This window comes from Eschscholzia californica, unplaced genomic scaffold, assembly GCF_041429995.1.
Source record: "Eschscholzia californica isolate CP2 unplaced genomic scaffold, dmEscCali1.0.p SCAF_5, whole genome shotgun sequence".
NCBI lineage: Eukaryota > Viridiplantae > Streptophyta > Magnoliopsida > Ranunculales > Papaveraceae > Eschscholzia > Eschscholzia californica.
Genome location: NW_028238472.1, coordinates 16,864,291 through 16,884,971, shown reverse-complemented (window position 1 = coordinate 16,884,971; position 20,681 = coordinate 16,864,291). Strand labels below are relative to the sequence as shown.

The following is a 20,681-nucleotide window of genomic DNA, read 5'->3' as shown; positions in this document are numbered from 1 at the left end:
AAACTAAAATACCAGGAATAAGAACTGGTCAGGATCCAATTCATTTGATTAGGATATTTGGCAAAAGATTAGTCTTTGTTAAAGATATGACATGACTTAGGGTTGGGCACTTTGTACAAAATATTTTAGGCTTGACCTCAACCACCTTGCAAAGTTGGACGGACCGGGGGGTGGGATACACCAAAATGATTGGGAGACTTCCCCCGCATACTCCCGAATGTACCTTATCGCCGAGGTGGTTAATAAGACAAGGGGTACTTAAGTCTTTTTGTAGTCGGACGAATTTTATTTGAGGAAATTTTGACCAAATCTGTTCTTCGACCAAAGACAGGACATGATCTCTCTGGTTGAGACTAATGCCTTTTTACTTTGGTGGAGTGACATAGAACAATTTTTTTTCTCCAACATTTTTTATCTCATTTTTCAAGAGAAAAAGAGGAAGAAAAAGTAGAACTTGGGGATTAAGAATAGAAAAACATAATTATATTTTAATATATAGAAGAAATTTGCCCATCTCAATAGCTAGTATGTACAAAATCTCCCATTTATACCTTACATTCCCGCATACTTTCACCACCCTAATTTGCATAGATTACAAACATCATACTATTATAAAGAAATAAAAAGACGTGCACATAATCATAACCAGGCACGGCGTGTTATCTATGTCTCTCTTAGTTTTTAGCGGTTAACGACACCGCACTTGAGCCTAATCTGGCCTTGCTTCTTGCCCACAAGTACATTAACATTCCCTAGCTTAACCATAGAAGCTGCAAATTGAGGATCAAAAATAGTTGGTTGGCTTGCAAATGCTTCCACAAAGGGTGAAGTCCTTGGATCCAAGTTGAGTACTTGATCTGTCCTTAACAATCCTTTTTTGTTCTTAAGATTTTTGTAGTAAATAGGATCGAATGTTGTTGGAGTTGTCACGTCTAAATGCACAAACGTAGTCGTCTTTGTCTTTGATGATCCACTAATACTGCATTCTTTCTTTAGAGTGTTTAGGTATTTCATATCCATGGAAGGATCAGCTTTGCCTGTTTTGTTGAAGTTATGAAGTCTCTCGTTTATTGAGTCACATGAACTCCTTCCAATGGTGTGAACTCCTGCATCATTAGCTTCCATTAATTTAGTAGTGATTAATCAAATACATTACAATAGTCGCCAGAGCATCACAATCGGTAATATCACATATATACATGTACACCTCTCACATGAGAAATGTGCCTGGCAGGTTGCATTGGGATACAATCAACCTGCCATGATCCACCACCCTCAACTTTCATATAAGAAGTGTAACTGTACAAACACATTACGAACAAATTTTTACGAATTACTAATAATTAGTGGAGGTATACCTGATAGGACAACCAAATCAAGTACATTGAGGCCTCTATTCTTACAGAACTTGAGTAGAGTGGTAACATCCTCGTTACCCACCGGAACTTGTCTCTCGGCCTCCTTAGCAAGGGAAAATAAACCGTCTTTTCTACCGAATGGAACTGCCCAAAACGGACCTCCCGCATCCACTGTGGCATCCCTAGCCGCTGCAGTCAGAATATCAGCACAGGAAACAGTTTTCGGACATTTCCTCTCTAATTCAGCTTTAATATCGTCAATCACTTCGAACCCTCTCAAATGATTGCTAGCCTTCGCTGTCCTCTCGCTATTAACATGGTTCAAGAGAATCGAACCATCACATCCCTGTCAATATTCATGGTTAGGTATCAAAGCTTTATTGGGCTAGTTACAAACTACAAAGCTAATACTGGGTTAAAGAATAGATGAAGTTGGTGCTTACTCGGACGGCACAGTCATGGAAATGCAACCGGATGAGACTAGGAGCAAGAGATGAATCCTTCTTGATCCAAGAAGCAACTTTTCTCTGTATGATTCCTTCCACATCCGGGCAGCTCTTTTCATAATGAGTGAAGGAAAGTGATTCAGCCTGAGATTGAGGATTTATCTTCTTCCCATTCCCACTCACATTCCCCTTGGGTGATGCTGTTGTTGTTGACGATGATCCGATTACTAAGTGAAGCAGTACCAAGAAGAAGAAAAGAGTTCTTGCATTAGGAAGATTGGAGGATTTCATTTTCATCTCAATTTGAGTTTGCATCCAATATACATGAGTAATAATGTAAGAGAAATGTGTCTATATATATATATATATATCTTATTTAGAACTCTAAGTGTCATGTTACAGACCGATAGATCATTTGACTCTTGTAAATTCGCGTGTTAAATTGTCAACAAAAAATAAAAAACAAAATCACTTGAACCCTCGATCAAACAGACGTTCCTATGACACGTAAAAAGGGTCATCAAAGGTATAGCCCGGTCAATAGGTTCTGTATTTGAGAGATTATATATATCGGCAATCTAAACACTATGTATTACTATATTTATATCATAAATTACATGGGACAAATTCAAGAGGGTACAGTTTTGTCTTCATAGCGAATCCATGAGTTTTTGCTGTTTGAAAGGGGTACCTGACCAACAGAGTTATGAGTAATTGTGTGGTATAAGAAATTATATATAAATTATGTTTTCTTCTAAGTGAAATATTTTCTTCCAAATTGCATGATATCCGATGAACTTGTTGCTTGATAGCCCATTCTCAAATGTGTTTATAACGGACTTTGTGCAAGATATTTTAATTGTCTGTTTTAATTTCGTCCAAAAACTCTAGTTTTTTGATATTTTGGAGACAGAGACTTTAGGTCTGAAACTTTATTAAGTATCCATAGGTATCCAAACCCGCTCGACTCCCACCCCAATAACAAGAGAGAATATATGTATATATATGTTTGTGTGCGTGTCGGTGCTGAATATGAGATTTTCGTATAGCGAACTTGTATTAGTGAGGATGGTCAATGGTACCAAAACTAAATACGTGTGGTGCACCACTTTAATTATATATATTTATTAAACTCATGACTTGCCTCCATGTTGTTGTAGGAGGGATTTGGTGAAAGAACATTACGAGGCATATATTCCTTATACTATAGGGATGATAGGAAGGGGGTTGTTTCCTTGCATCTTCCCTTATGCCAAGTTTGTTACTTCTTTTTTTTCTTGTTTTAAGTACACACCCGATATAACCCGTATACCCGTTTTCATAGGCTATATAGACAATTTCGCAGAGAGTTTTACACAAGATTTAGTTATTTGAATATGTTACGAACTAATTAAAAAGAAGCATGATTTGCATCTTCTGAGGCAGACAATATCGTGAAGTTCATTAGAAAATAATATAAATAAACATAACTACATCCACAAGGATAGGGATTGGAAGGCGATTCCCTTTAATGAATTTACAATGTATTTATAATGATTAGAAGTATGAAGAACATATAAACCTTAAATCTTAATTCCTACATAGATGGACCATGTTGTTTTGATTGTGTTACTTAGATGACTTTTTTTGGTCCCAATTTTTGTGCTCCGTCGGTGGTAGGTGCTCCATGATGATCTATAAAATGGTCATCAGTTGACTACGACCGCAAAGTCCAGAAAATATCAAAAATCTAAAGGGTCTACCTGTATCAAGTTAACAGGAAAGTTGAATCTGAAAGAGGTCTACCACTCAAACCACAACTGGAGGGTTCGTATAATTGTCTTAGGCGCCTAAACCCTGCTCTGACTCAAATTATTACCAGGTCTGCCCTAGAAGCGTGCCTGATGCTTTACCGACTTGATCCCGGACCTACCAGAAATCTTAATCGGTGAGGATCTTAATTATTAAATAAATTTGGAATAAAAGCATCCTGAAAGGAGGAAACTTTCACTACAAAATCTATAAGATCGAAAACATGATAAATCCTAAATGCCTAGTATCCTTTAATAAGGAAACTTGCATATGTCAAATATATGGGATAATCTCAAAGAAGAACTCTAATATCTCACAACTACGAAATATAGTTCCAATACAATACGGTGAATCTAAACCGCCTCATCAACAGTCGGCCAAGCAACCCTATAAAAGGTAAGAACTCGCCTCAAAGAAGGCACAAACACAATCTACGAGTTATTCATAGCTCCATAAACTCGGGTTCAAATACTTAATTATATTACTGCAAGGAAAATCTGACTGTTTTGGCGTCGCAGAGGTTTCCGAGTTCCTAACAGGTTTCACCCTTAGATCGAGATGAGCTAAATAGGAATCAGATTAGCAGTCTCAACATCTTGAACGATACCAGAAGAACAAATTTTGACATCATCAAATTGACTCTAGCAGGAGGGTTGACTCCAACAAACTATCATCTTTCGGTAATCTGAATTCTAAACTCGGTTCCTAGTAGAATCCCGTCTTTACTTACTTTCACATTTCACTTTGAAACCAACAATGTCTTCGGAAAAAGAACTAGCCGCTAAGATCGCACGCCTCAAGACAGAAAAACAATAGGATCTGGAAGACATGCAAACTTTACAAACTAGCCTCTCAAAAGCTCAGGAAGAGGGCAAACTCTTTGAAAAAAGCTAGAGAGGTTGAGAAACATCAAGAGACCTTGAAAGTTCTTTCAAGGAATCTATTTTTTTTTTTTACCCCTGCTAGTGCATTCGCCCCACAACTCGAGGGTGGCAACATCGAACCATGTAATTATTGCTCAAACAGAGCGAAGAAAGACAAAGGAGGATGAAGACTCAAAATTGAGAGCTAGACTATCCACCAAGGGGCAACCACTGCTTCTACCAAAATTGACGAGGTAGAGCTCATACAACATCCCGCAACAGTAGGGAGTAGGAAGATTTCCTATTGAGAGATCTTGCCATACAACAACTGGCAGAGCTCCCCAAGAGATACGAAGAGAAGGATACGCCATCACAAGCAAAGATAATTCCACCTAGGTTGAGCTCCACGACACTCGAGGCACAAAGGCCCAAAAGTTTTAAGCGTCATCACTTGGAGAGCTACAACGGTTCTGGAGATCCGAACATTTTCATTCGTGACTACGTTCCGCTCATGAGCTTAACTACCACCGATAAATCGGTATGGTGTTTGGTTTTTCCAATGGTCCTAAAAGGACCAGGTAGATCATGTAACAATGCTCCTGGGGCATGCACTACTAACCTATATGATTGATTCGCCTCAGTTTTCTACACTGCCTTTTAGGGTTGTCATATAATGGACAAAACAAGGGAGGACTTGGTCAATATCGTTCAAGGAAAATGAGAGTCACTTAAAATGTATTAGTAGAGGTTTCGAAACGAGATGGTCCAAATACCTCAGTAGAATTATGAAGTCATCCCCATAGTCCTAAAGAAGAGCTTTCGGTAGGACAATATAATTAGAGAAAAAGCTTAACATGAACCTCAAACCTTGTGCAGCTTTATCGAAAAAGTATAGTTGTGGTGGAAAAAGACGAAAGGTACCAAGAGATGAAAGAAATCGTTAAAGTCCTGGTAGAAAAAGAGTCGATAAAGAGAAGAAGATCGACGCGCCGTTGGGAATAACTGACATAAAAGAGTCAAGCCTAATTACGAATTTCACAATAAAGAACAATAAAGTTTGGTTTCCAAAACCCAAAATGAAAAATAAGAATATCTGGCCCAAAGACCCGAATGCTTGGTGCGCCTTTCACAAGGACTAGAAACATAAAAATTAGGATTGCAGGCACCTCAAAAACATTATAAAAGGGTTGGTGAGAACAAAGAGATGTATAATTACATTAAAAGGGAATATCGACTGGAACTTACAATCATAAGGCAAATTAGGAAAAAGAGGACTCGACACCGAGATCCACTTCACTTCTGCAAAGAAGAATCTAAAAAAGGCGAAAGAGCTTGCATGGAGTCGACTTTAGATCCGCCAGCAATCATGACAATAGCTGGTGGACTCGCGACAGGAGGAAACACGAGAAATGCTTGCAGCAAATACGCAAAAGAAGCAAGAGGTCCACCTACAATTTGTAGGAGGCCTGAGATCGACTGAGAGACCTCCAATCATCTTCCCAGAGGATGACCTGCTGGGGATCATCACCCAACACGATGATTTGTTGGTAATCACAACAACAATAACAAACTGAAGTGTAGACCACTAATGGAGGACACAGACAGCTCGACGGATGTGATGAACTAGACTTGCTTCCGACAACTCGATATAGGTCCAAATTTCCTAAAACCATATACCACATTTCTCTCAGGGTCGAAGAAAGTCAGTTTGCCACTAATGGGATAATAACATTGCCTCTGGCTATTGGAGAAGGAATGACGAGTCGAGTGATTATGGTAGACTTCATAATAGTGGAACCAGTCACAACCTACAACGTGATACTGGAAAGTCGTTTCCTAAAAAATTCTGGGACCATCGTCTCCGTTCCCCACTTAATGATGAAATTCCCTATTCCAAGGAATTAACCTGGTGTATTAGAGATCGGCTCAAGACTGTTATATGCTCTTGACATAAAAGTGCAAGAAAACAAAGGAGAAGGCTGAAAAGCCCGAGTAAGAAAGAAGTAAAAGCAAAATAGTCAGGAGAAGCTATAAGCAACACCACCGCATGAGTAGAAGTAGGTGACGACAACTCCCAACTATGGAAAAATCGTAGAGTCATCCAATGGAGATAGATTGAACGTGTAAAGGGGAATATAGTCGACAAAGTAGGTACAATCTTATTAGAGACAGAGAAATTTATCCTCAAAGAAAGTGACATCACGAGCTGATTTGAGTCTCAATATCGTAAATGTTGTAGCAACATTTTTTAAGGGTATATATCGTACAAAATATATCTAGTTTCTCACGTCTATAAGTGTTTAGAGCAAAACAAAAGCACTCAAAGACAAAAGAGTAGAATATACCGCCTGAGGGATTCTTAAGAAACCTCTCGTGAAGAGATTTATATTTGGTAGGGTACGCATGTTTTAGATAAAGTAGGTAGAAGTCAAGATACACTCACCCAAAAAATACAACCAAAGTAGCCAAAAAGCTCAAAGATCGAGCGACATCAAACAAATATTTGTGTTTTTGTTCAACCACCCCATTCTGTGTTAGATTTTATCGTAGAGTAAAGCTATGAGCAGAATTCAATAGGATCGCAAGCACGAACTCAATAGAGAAATTTTATAGGCAATGCCCAAACTTGTTAAAGGCAATGTATTTTCCACTTATGACTTGGTCAAAAGAAGTTGACCAACTATAGTTAAAGGCAATGCCCAAATTTAAGGGTGTCTATCACCCACCTTTTATTCTCTTCTTCTTCTCTCTCTACTTCTATCTTTGCTCCCTCTCTCTCTCTACCCTCTCTCTAGCATCTCCGGAAGGGTTACCCCTTCGCCGGAGATGCTAGAGAGAGAGATATAAGTAGAGAGAGAAGAAAAAGAAAGATGAAGAAGGAAGGAGAAAGAAAAATGAGGAGGAAGAAGTGAAAAAAAAAGTCGCCGACAGAGATCACCGATCGACGACTGTTTGCTCCTTCACCGGAGATGGAAGAAGAAGAAGGAATGAGAAAGAATAAATATTTTTTTTTATGGTTTCGACAATCTCTGGCCACCAACAACCTAACGACGTTAAACACAGTTGAGGCATTGCCTCTTTTGCCTATATTGCCTTTAACCATCCCTAGACATAGAGGTGGATACCCCTAAAGTCTCTCTTTGTTTGGGCTTTTGGTTATGGGTTTGGATTTTTATTCTCATTTAGAAATCAAAGGGGCACCTTCATCTTTTTCTCTACATCTCTAATTTCAAGAAAAGACTAAGATGCCCCTCGACTTCTTTCTTTCATTACTTCCCCATCTTAACTCGGATTCGATTTTCGTTTTCATCGTTGAACTCACCATTGGCTCAAGTCGTTTGATCCCTTTGATATATTTTCTCCCATTCCGGTCGCATGAGATGATAGTGATAATTTGTTCTTTTTATTTCGCCTACGTGTCGAGCTCTATGTAAGCCACCTAACAAGAAAAACACATAAAATATTATAAATAATACCCGAAACGTACTAATTAGTTTAAGTTAGGCGTTTCAAATGTGATATTTTCATGTCATATCAGTTAGCAACCTTTCTGGTGCATCAATCGACAAAGTTGGTAAAATCCTATTAAAGACATAATGAAATTTATCCTTAAATAAAGTGAAATCACGAGCTGATTTGAGTCTCAATATCGTAAATGTTGTAGCACCGTTTTTTAAAGCTATATATCGTACAAAACATATCCATTTTGTCACGTTTATAAATGTTTTGGGGCAAAACAAAATCACCCAAACAAACAAATGGTAGAATATACTGTAGGGTTTCGTATGTATCTAATACATCTAATTGTCTAGTGTTCTAAGCGGAATCTCAAACATCTATATGTTTAACACTAGTTTACCAGGATCTATACATGAACATATCAATGAACTAGAATAGAAAGATGATTACCTTTACTCGCTTTCCCAGGAACTAAATCCCGACCAGTATTCGGAAGATAAGAGCTCCAATTGTAGCTCCTCTACTTGAGACACCGAGTATATGACTTGAACCCCCTTCGAGTTAGCTAGGACCTTCTTGAAGGTTGAGATGAAGAACTCCTTCTTCTTGACTAGATAATTGAGAAAACTCATTTTCTCTCTGTCAAACAACTCTCTCTCTCTCTCTCTGAGAAGTAGACGCTGAACTGTTGGTTTTTTTGTGTGTCTTTAGGTTTGTCTAATTAGGTCCTTATATAGAAATCCCTAGAATAGGTGTTTGACCCAAACTAGGATTCCTAAAACCTAATTATAGGATATTTTCCCAAAATACCCTTTTAGGGGTCTCTTTGGTGTGGCCGACCAACATAGCCTTTTATGGCCTTCCTTGGCCGGCCCACTTAGGGCCTAACCGGCCATGTAATGGCCGACCTCTTGCTATGGTCGGACATCACATGGCCGGCCCACCTAAAGCCTTTCCGGGCCTCCCCTTTCGGGCCCCGATGTGTTTATCTCTATTCAGACTCCTCCGAACTAATCGGACTTACCAATAATGGGTCCAATCCACTTATTTGCCATTCTCTTTCTAGTCAAGTCTCTCTCCGTTCAAATCATTACTCTTATGTGTAACCCTTGTAGGATCCGGTCTTTGTTAGCCGCGGATTACCGCAGTAATCCGACGATCGTAAGTGGCTTCTAGCTAAACATTACGATCCCTAATTCGACCGGGCTAATGATCTTCCGAGTAAGGTCATCATGATCCTATTCGCCGAATCGTACGCATTTCCACCTTGGTCAAAGGACATTCTTTCGGAAGGATACTATTCCTTCTGACCGAGGGAATATATCCTTCAGTCTCCCACTTGTACTTAGAACAAGTGCAATGCTCAATTCCCATGTCTTTTCGTATCTCATCTGATATGTCATATTTATCAGACTTTCTTCATCCGAGAACAAACTTCCAATTACAATGATTAACTCTTAATCCATTTGAGCATGTCCATGCATTTTTCAGTTTTTTCTCATCAAGTGGCCTTGAGGTACTTTATCCTGATTTTATTTAGGAAGACGTATTCCATTTTTGTACTCCCACTCAATTTCGGGTCTAGTGCATATCCTCTCGGATGCTAAGTCCGAGAGGTGTTGGAACAGTGAGACGTGTCTCGGTTGGGACAGTGCACGGGCCGTCTCGGATGCAAGGTCCGAGATGCCTTGGTGCATCACAGTCGCGTCCTAGACGCTTCTGTGCATGGACAACACGGGCATCCTTTTTCGGATGTCTTCTGGACGCGACCAGACGCGTCCTAGACGCATCTGGATGCTCCAGATGCTTCCTAGGTGCGTCTGAAAGCTTCTAGTCGCATCCCGGATGCGTCCGGTTGCTCCAGACGCATCATAGATGCGTCTGGACTCGTGTCCAGGGTCTCGGTCCTAGACCGAGACCAACTAGGATGCCCTAGAGCGCATCCGAGATGCTTGGGGAAGTCTGAGACGCGTCTGTCTCGGACTCCTAGTCTGTGTTGGACTGGGATATCTCATACGCGTCCTGGACGCGCTGGGATGTCCGAGACCCGAGAGTCTCGGACTCCTATAGTCCGGTCCGGACTAGGAATACCGGTCCTTCACGGACTGGGATTTCCAGTCCGTGTCCCACCCGGTCTCAGACTCTCAGTCCGAGACGTGCTGGTCGGGCCCGGACGCGTCCTGGTCGGTCCGACAAGCTGGGTGTCCAAAATTTTTGGAAACCCTAGTGTTCCAACTCGTTTCTGTTCTGTTTTTCACCATCCAAGCTGCTGTCAGGTACTGCTTTTGATGAATTCATCATTCTAACTTCATGGTTTTGATAATTTTATCAAAAAACTTAAAACCTAAAGCTAGTTTATGAAAACCCTTTTCAAAAAACCAAGTTTTTAGTGTTTTAGGTCATCGAATCACATCCAAAATCCCAATTTGGTCAGTTGGTCATCTTTAGGGGGCCAAAATAGAATTAACCCAAAAAAGAAACATTTGGAAGGAGTTCAGGGTTTTGATCCTTAGTAAGATTTTGTTTAAGTTTATAAAAGTTCTTTTTAAATTCACGTACCGGATCTTCTAAAAATTGAATTTCTTTTAACTCCAAAATTAGAAGCCCTGTAGCAACAACAACAAATAGAAATAAAAAAGTCAATCTAATTGATCAATTTTGTACAAAGGTTTTAGTCCACGGAGATTTTTCTTTATTCCCCAAAGTCGCGGCCTTTATTACTCCTTCATTTGAACTTGGAAAATTTCTTCAAAAAGACTTTTATTTAGTTAATATCTTGAGAGAATAAATAAGATAACATTTTAACTAACTTCTTATAAAAACCTAATTAAACAGTTTTCTCAAGTTAGAGCTAAAGTCAATCTAATTGATCAATTTTGTAGAAATTTTTTATTCCACTGAGATTTTTCTTTATCCCCTAAAGTCGCGGCCTTTATTACTCCTTCTTTTGAACTTGGAAAATTTCTTCTAAAAGACTTTTATTGTGTTAATATCTTGAGAGAATAAATAAGATAACATTTCAACTAACCTTGTATTAAAACCTAATTAAACAATCCCATGATGTTGTTCTCCTTCCTCTCATCCCTTTCTACTTTTTTCTTGTAATTCCTTCTAATGGATCGAGATTCAACAACAATAACTGAAAATAGACTGACTACTCTATCTGCAGGTGGCAGTAGTCATCATCTTCGTGAGGAAAGAAGCTTACGTTATTGTTATTCTGCTTTCATTAGTTAGTTAACCTTAGTTGTCGGGTCAGTTGCTTCAAGTCTTCTGTCAAGGTTTTCCTTCATTAATGGTGGTTCAAGCAATGGGTTTCTACCCACACATTTCGGGATTAAGGTATCTGCCCACTTATGTGGACCCCCTTGTCTTTCCATAATCTCAGGCCCGTGTTTGACTCAGTGCGGGCTGGGCTCCTGCACTAGGCCCCCACCACAAGGGGCCGTTTCATATAGAGGTTTGACTTTTTATAATAAGATATATCTAGTTCTTCGTAACGCAAAAGTCTAACAACTTAGTTTGGTAAGGGACGTGTGGGGTCTATAGGCGTCCCTAACTATTATTTTTGGCGCCTATTTTACTACAAAATTTCTGTGTAATTGGGGAACCTAAAATAGCTATAAGGGGCACTGTTAGGGTTTCTCTTAGTTTTGTCTCTTTCATGAGGTTGAGACTTCAGAGTATAATTTTTAAATCAATCTTCATTTCTACTCGGTTACACTTTTTCTTAACCATTTTGTTATTTTGCGTGTTTCTTTCACTTTTTGAAGTGTGTTTAAGAAATAGATATTTTTTTTAAACTGCAAACATCGTATTATTTATATATCAATGTTTTACAAAAGGAGAAGTAAAGTTACAACTCCTGAGAAAGAAATTACAAGATTCAATGTTAAGCACAGGCTCCCAATTGTAACCTTCACGGTTGTAGTACAAACCGTCACATAAGATTTCTCAAGACTAGCAGCCTCTCTGTCTACCTGCAACCATACATTCAATCGCTAAAAAACGAACCTGCCTAACATTGAACAACCGCCGAGAGTCATCCTTAACAAAAATCACCACTTGAAAACTAGAGATATGGAGTAAGAAACAAGACAATAGACAATAAGATCATCAGGCAACTAGAAGTAAGCAAGAAATAGCTAACAAATAGAGATTTTAGTCATTTAAAGGCATGACTCAGCCATTGCTTCCGACTGCACGAAGTAGGAAATTGATTGAAGTAGAAATACCAAAATCTGATGCCCCTTCAATTGAGACAGTAGGTTACAAAACGAAATCTAAACCAAAACCGCAGCAACGAGCAAGATCCAAGTCGATTTAGGCACTATGAGATGCTAGACCTACTTTCTCCCTCTATAAGTTAGAGAGAAGTTCCTCCTAGTTAAGGGTCTGAATTTGGGCCCCTAAAAAATGGATATCTAAACCATATGTTGTAGAAAGAAATTTAATTTATTTTTTTCAATTTAGGCTGACCATGTTCATTAAAAATCTTTGTTCTGCCCCAGGCCATGTTTGATAAGTGGCAAACTGAATATTCATTATGATATTATATTTAGATGTAGACATTTTGTTAAAGTATAAAATTTAATTGTATTATTTGTAGTTATAAACTTATAATCAAAGTCCTAAGATAGAATAAATGAATCATTTTGTTCTTCGTGATTATGGATTCTTTGACTAGGTTTTTAATAAAAATGAAATTTTACAATAGATTTTTTTTTACGACTACTTTCTTCAAAATACTATTGGATTCATCTGCGGTTTTCATCTACCGAATGATAAATTATCTTGCACTTTTGTTCAAATTCTGTTTGTAACTTTGATTACACGAAAGACCCAGATTCAAATTTCGCACAACACAACCAAATTCTCAGCCACAATCCTGCATAATCTCATGGGAGACCTGGTTGTATTTGAGCCAGAGCGGAGCTTAGACACATAGGATACTCGTACCGACATACCAGTTTTAGGCTCGAGTGGTAGATTTTTTTCAGATTCACCTCCCTGATCGCTTGACATGGGTTGATCCCCGTTGGACTTTGTTTTTTCTTGACTTATTAACCTTAGTCAAGTGATGACCATTTTTAAATCATTAGAAAGGGTATTTATAATTGATCTTGTTTGAGAGATAATGAAAAACCCTTCCTACGTAATATAAGTTTTATTAAAACCCAAAATCTAAAGAAAAAAAATCAATCCATTAAAAGTTTAAAGTGAAAATAAAAGAATTAGTTACTAATTTAATCTTTACAAATATTTTGAGTTGAATAATAATTATGAAATGTTCGTTGTTATTTTATGTACCTATTCTAAATAATATTTTGAGTAAAACAACTGTTGACTATGCCCAAAATTTTAAGGTGTGTGGTTTCGATGGAGGAAGAGAGATGATAAAGTTTATCAAAGAATAAAAAATCCGAAACATGTCGTATATATGTAGCATTGAATATGATTTTAGTGGGTAAATAAAAAAAAAAATACACATTTTAGTTTGCAAAAATGGTTTCATTTCAATGGTGGGATTTGATTTTGGAATGCCAATTGAAATTTGATAGTAATTATGAGAAATTCTTTTATGAATTATCATGAGAAAATTCGAGAAGATAACGTTATTACTTTTTCGATGTGTTAATTAATTTAAATTCTTCTAATTTTAACAATTCAAAATCCACTAATCTCAATGATTCTAAAGATTCTAGTTCTATCCTAAAAGATTCTAATATTTTAAACTTAAAAAGATAAAAAATTATGTTTTTAAAGTGTATGACATATGGTATGAAAACAAGTCAAAGTTTACTAACCTAAAAAGAGAAAAATTATCTTAAAAGATTCTAATATTCTTAAACTTAAATAGAAAAAAAGATTCCAATAATTCCAATTTTTAAAGATTCCATTATTTGTGACTTAAAAAGAAAAAAAATTATGTTTTTAAACAGTATGACACATGTATGATGACTTAAAATTTGTTGCTCCTTTCTCTGAACAAATTAGATAAACATTTAAACTAACCTCTTATTAAAACCTAACTAAACAATCCCCTGATTCTGTTCTTCCTTCCTCTCCCTTTCTTCTTTCTTCTTGTAATTCCTTTTAATGGATCCAGATTCAACAACAATGACTCAAAATAGACTGATTACTCTATCTGCAGGTGGTGGTAGTCACCGTCTTCGAGAGGAAAGAAGCTTACTTTATTGGATTCTGCTCATCATCAGTTACTTAACCCTAGTTGTGGGATCAGTTGCTTCAAGTCTTCTCTCAAGGTTTTACTTCATTCATGGTGGTTCAAGCAAATGGGTTTCTACTTGGGTTCAATCTGCTGGTTTCCCTCTCCTCCTTATCCCCATCTACTTACCCACTTTGTTATCTTCAACCTTCTTCAAAAGTACTAATAATTCTTCATATTCTTTCTCTCCACAACGCCCTTTCTCTCTTTTCACCTCCAAAATATTTTTTGCATCACTTGGTATTGGTTTGATGTTAGGGCTTAACAATTTTTTCTTCTCATGGGGTGTTTCTTATCTTCCTGTATCAACATCATCTCTTGTTTTATCAACTCAACTAGCTTTTAATCTCATTCTCTCAGTTATAATTGTGAAGCAGAAAATCACCTTCTCTAATCTCAATTGTGTTATCTTATTAACTATCAGTTCTGTTCTTTTGGCTCTGAGTTCTAGCCATGATAGACCAGAAGGGGTTAGTAAAGCCCATTACTTTCTAGGGTTTGCTTCAACCGTGGCTGCTGGGTTAATGTTTGCTATATACCTACCCATAATGGAAATGGTTTATAGAAATGTTCATACTTATCAGATGATGATAGAAATGCAATTTGTTATGGAACTGGCTGCTACCATCTTCGCAACCATTGGTATGTTAGCTGATGGGGGATTTGCAGACATGAGAAGAGAGAGTAATCAAGAGTTTGATCTTGGAAAAAAGGGTTATTGTTTAACAATAGGGTTTACAATTTTCACTTGGCAAATGTGTTTCTTGGGTACTGCTGCTTTAGTTTTCTTGACTACATCGCTTAACGGAGGAATCTGCATGACAGCGATTCTGTCCTTTAATATTCTTGGTGGAGTACTAGCTTTTAGAGATTCATTTGAGGTGCCGAAAGCAATATCGACTGTGTTGTGTGTGTGGGGATTCTGTTCTTATTTATATGGTGAGTATATGAAGATGAAGATGGAGAAGAAGAAGAAAGAAGAGATGAAAGTAGTGAATGAAGATCATGGTGGTGAGTTGCAGATGTCTACTGTTGTGGTATAACTGATACTGTACTATTATCAAGCCACCATCAATAAGTCTGTTTTTTTTGTTTTGGAGACACAATATGTTGGAAATTTTGGACAAATAACTAATAACTTTATTTTATGAAATTGAAACTTATTTTCTAATTTTTGAATTTGAATTATATCTCTAATAGTTATGTCTTTTGATAAAAAATATTTTGGTGAGATATATCTTTTACTTATTGAGAAGTGTCTTTTTGATTTTTATAAATAAGATTTTCTCTAAACAAACTTTATGTTGTGAAAATGAAGACTAATGAAGAAGAGACGTCAACTGAGTTACCTACTTAATGGTTAGAAGAAGGAAGATGGGCTCGGCTGTGTGTGGGTTAATAAAGATGCGATAGAGACACTCACTTGGTGTGTGTGAGTTGTCAGTGTGAGAAGAGATTAGTTTAGTTTGTTAAGATTGGTTAATTCTGTTTTGGAACTAACTGTTTCTCTCTCTCTATCTCTCTCTCTAACTGAATCACTATTGTATACCGAGAGGTGATGAACTCCTTTTATAATCAATGGAAGATTATTTTTCATGGTATCAGAGCCCTAATGTGTTCAATCCAACAAAGTGAGAAAACCTAATTGGGACGAAGCTAAAGAAATCAAAGAAGTTGAGACTTCCGTAATCAAGGAATCGGAGTACCAATCTTCTCGTTAATCAAACAAAGAGGAATTCATATCTTCTGCATCAAATAATCAGAGATCCTCAAATTAAAGGAAAGAATTCGATCTTCTGAATCAAAGAATTAGAGAAACCAGTTCTTTCATGAAATATCCCCAAATTCAAATCATGAACCCTAATTTAGGTCAGATTACTCATAATGCTAATATTACAAATTTAATTTCTGTAAGATTAGATGGTTCTAATTTCCAAATTTGGAAAGATCAAATTGAAAATGCCCTAATAGGAAACGACCTAGTATGCTACATAGATGGTACCTATGATGAACCACCACAATTGACTGTAATTGAAGGTAGAGATGATTTATCTTCAAGAATTTGAAGCTACTTTGAGAAATAAAATTCAGAACATCAAAAAAGGCAGTGCTTCTGTCTCTGAGTACTTGAACAAGATAAAGAACCCAACTGACTCATTGGTAGCTGTAAACGATAGGGTAAGTGATGGTGAATTGTCTAGGATAGCTTTACAAGGACTGGGAAAGGGATACTCCCAATTTGTGATAGCAATTCAAAATAGGGATGTAGTTCTGAATTTTGCAGAGTTGAGAAGCAGGTTGATTCACCATAAATATTGGTTAAAGGAACAAGAAAATGATGATAATGAGTCATACTTTGTCAATAAGTTTCAACAGGAAAGCCGTTTGAGATCACCTTCTCAGAACCAGAGATTGATAAGTCAAAATCAACCTTTTGAAACATCTCAACCCAGGATACAAAATAGGCAAAGTATAAGATCCGATGCTTCTCAAACAAGAAGTGCTCTTTTTGACTTCACTACAGTTCCATGTGCTATTTTCTATAAGTGGGGACACACTGCTAGACAATGCAGAATGAGATTCAAGGATTTTTCTGAATCTTCTTCCTCAACTTAACCTATTCAAAGAACTTTTGCAAATCTACATTTGCAAGAGATAGAAGAAGAAGTAGAACAAGAGGAAGATGATTTTGGAGTTCAACAAATTGATGAGAAAGAACAATCTAACTATACTGCTGAAGAAGCCAACTTGTCTTGTCACAATGGAAAAGATAAGAAATGGATAGAAGATACAGGAGCTACAAGTCATATGACACACACAAAAGAAAATTTGTGTGAAAGTATACCCTATAATGGTACTAATGGGGTTATAGTTGAAAATGGGAAATCTCTAAGTATTGACAATACAGGACAAGCCACTATTCTTGCTGGGTCAACATCTTTTCAGCTTAAAAAGGTTCTTCATGTGCCAAATATACATAAGAACCTATTATCCATCTCTAAGTTCACAAAAGAAAATTTTGTAGTGTTAAGTTCTTGCCATGGGGTTTTCTAATCAGGGACTTGTGGTCCAAGGAGGTGTTAGCTGATGGACCCATGGTAAATAACTTGTATAGTATTGATTTTACCATACATCCTTATAACAACACTACAGGTGAATCAGAAGAGGCATATACAGTTAGTGGAACATCAAATACTTGGCATAACAGGATGGCCCATCCTTCAAAAGAAGTTATCTTGCATATGGAGAAGAATCAGATAATCAAGTTAATTTCAAAAGAATTTCCATCCGTGTGTTCTTCATGCGAACTGAGTAAAAGCCAGAGACTACTATTTCCATGATCTGAAAGTATCTGTAATGGCCCTTTTGAACTCATTCATTGTGATATATGGGGACCAACTCCTATTACAACAAGAACAATATTAGGTATTACATATTATTTATGGATGATTTTAGCAGATTCTTCTGGATATACCCAATGAATGTAAGATCAGACAGTCTGAGTTGCTTCCAACATTTTCAGAGGCATTATGAGAAGCTGTTGTTAGTACCCATCAAATGCTTTCAAAGTGATGGAGTACCAGAGTTGGCTAAAGGAGAATTCAAGGTTTGAACAAGAGTGGTATCCTTTTTAGAAGCTCCTGTTTTTATAGTCCAGAGCAAAATGGCAAAGCTGAAAGATAGAATAGGCAGATCACCTTTGTGGGAAATACATTGTTATTCCAAGCATTTATGCCTAAGCACTTCTGGTTTCATGCCTTTGATACTGCCTCTTATCCGATAAATAGAACCCCAAACAAGGTACTCTCTTACAAAACTCCTTATGAGGTTCCATTTCATAAAGTTCCTAACTATTCTATGATAAAAGTATTTGGATCTACTTGTATCCATATTTGGGAAATGTTAGGGATGATAAGCTAAGTCCCAGGTCTGCTAAGTGTGTCTTCATTGGGTACAGTCCTACTCACAAAGGTTATAAATGTCTGGACTTGTCTACAAACAAAGAATATGTCTCTAGGCATGTTATATTTGATGAGTCCTCTTCCCCATTTGCTAACACACCCACTATTGATTGTTCCTCATCTCCAACAAACAGTGGTTCGTCTATACCATCTTACCATTACCAAGTCTAGGTCCAAATTCTCTCCCATCCGTTCCTGCCTATCACACAGACTATTCCTTAAGTGATCAAGAGGTTCCATTAGAAGCCTCTTCTTCATCCTCTTCCTCACTTTCCACACAAACCATAGATGTTTCACCCTCTCTCAGTGAAACCTCTATACCCACCTCCACTTCTTCAAATGAGAAAACTCATCAAATGCAAATAAGGTTTAAGAGTGGTATCACCAAACCAAAGAGTATCCCTTATCATGTGACTTATTTCACCACTCCTCATGCTCTTCCTATGTCCTTCATAGCTGCTATTATACCAATCCCCGATCCACATTCCTATAAGGAAGCTATTAAACATGAGCATTGGCTTGAAGCTATGAGAAAAGAATATCAAGCTCTACTTCAAAAAAAACCTGGACTTTAACACCTAAGCTACCGTCCAAGAATATCCTTGGGAGCAAATGGATATTCAAAGTCAAACACAAATCAGATGGATCCTTAGAGAGATACAAAGCCAGGCTTGTAGCTCAAGGATACAATCATCAGGAAGGGCTTGACTATCAAGAAACATTTAGTCTTGTGGTCAAAATTCAGACTATAAGGGTAGTTCTCACAATTGTTGTTTCAAATAAGTAGATTATTCACCAATTGGATGTGTCTAATGCATTTATCCATGGAGATTTGACAGAAAATATCTATATGAAGCAGCCTTCTGGGTTTGAAGATCCTCAGCATCCTGACTTGGTTTGTCACCTGGACAAATCTCTCTATGGGCTCAAGCAAGCCCCTAAAGCTTGGTTAAAAAGGATAGCTACCTATCATACTGATTGGGGTTTCTTACAAAGTTCTTCAGATACCTCCATGTTTGTATACTATATAGAAGGTCACTTGTTGGTTTTTCTCCTCCATGTAGATGACATTATCCTCACTGGATCCAGTATAGCTTTGATTCAGAGATTGGTAGATGGTCCAGGCAAGGAATTTGCTATGAAACAACTGGGTTCCCTCCATTACTTCCTGGGTATATAGGTCACAACCTCTGCTTCTTCCTTGGTACTTACTCAGTCTAAGTATATAGCTGAGTTGTTGAACAAGGCGGAGCTTTTGGACTGCAAACCAAGCTTGATTACAGTGTCTCATAGACAGAGAGCATCGAAATTAGATGGAATCCTAATTGAGAATCCTTTTTTCTATAGAAGTATAGTTGGAGGACTTCAATATGCAACCATGACTAGGCCAGACATCACATTTGCTGTGAATTACCTGGCTCAATTCATGCATGTACCAACCCAGGACAACTCATCTTTTTCTTCTTAAGAAAGTCCTGAGGTATCTAAAAGGAACTATTAGTGCATGCATCACTATTTCAGAAGGGGATTTGTCTTCCTTATCAGGGTACTCAGACTCAGACTGGGGTAGCTGTCCCGACTCCAAAAGGTTCACCAGTGGCTACTGCATATTTCTTAGGTCTTCTTTGATCTCCTGGTCTTCAAAGAAACAAAACATTGTATGAAGATCATCTACTGAGGCTGAGTATATGGCTCTCTCCCTAGCTACATTAGAGATGTTATGGATTTCTTATTTGTTGAAAGAACTCCATATTCAATTAAGGCCTCCAATGGTGCTTCATTGTGACAATATGGGAGCCAAATATTTGGCCTCAAATCCTGTACTTCATGCTCGAAGAAAGCATGTTGAAATATATTTCTACTTTCGCAGAGATTTGGTCAATGAGAATGCTCTTCAAGTGTTGTTTGTCCCTTCTACTGAAAACTTGGCTGACATTTTCACCAAAGGGGTTCTTGTTTCTCCCATCATCCAAACATGTGTTTGACGGGGGGCTATGAGAATGAAGACTAATGAAGAAGAAACGTCAACTGAATTACCTACCTAATGGTTAGAAGAAGGCAGATGGGCTCCGCTGTGTGTGGGTTAATAAAGATGGACTCGATAGAGGCACTCACTTGGTGTGTGTGAGTTGTCACGTTTGAGAAGAGATTAGTTTAGTTTGTTAAGATTAGTTAATTTTGTTTTGTAACTAATTGTTTCTCTTTCTCTCTCTAACTGAATCAGTATTGTATAAAAAGAGGTGATGAACTCCTTTTATAATCAATGAAAGATTATTTTTCATATGTTAATGAAACAAAGTGTAGAAACTATGTCGGAAAACCTTTGCCATCTTCGATATGTTCTAATGCTCCTTAAGTGAAATATCCACAAGTTACTTGGTGTAGTTTCACAAAGGCTTGTCATATCTTGGGAAGCAATTTGGCTTGTAACCTTCAAGTAGTCTCGTTCGAGAGGGTGCAAATAATGCTTTAAGGAAAGTGTACCTAGTACATGTTTCAAGCCTCTAATCTCCATCCCTCTTCTATTAATCTTTATTTGTTTCCGAAGACTAATTTTCTAACACAATATTTTC

The 20,681-nt window shown here is 37.5% G+C and overlaps 1 protein-coding gene across 1 annotated transcript; it reads right to left on the bottom strand.

The window, feature by feature from the left end:
* Positions 1-461: 461 nt before the first annotated feature.
* LOC147537508 (peroxidase 7-like) lies at positions 462-2,151 on the bottom strand. Its single transcript, XM_086641890.1, has 3 exons — positions 1,802-2,151; positions 1,359-1,704; positions 462-1,106 (listed from the first exon to the last, which is right to left on the bottom strand). The coding sequence occupies exons 1-3, from the start codon at positions 2,117-2,119 to the stop codon at positions 682-684; spliced, it is 1,089 nt and encodes a 362-aa protein (XP_086498016.1). The 5' UTR covers positions 2,120-2,151; the 3' UTR covers positions 462-681.
* Positions 2,152-20,681: the final 18,530 nt, after the last annotated feature.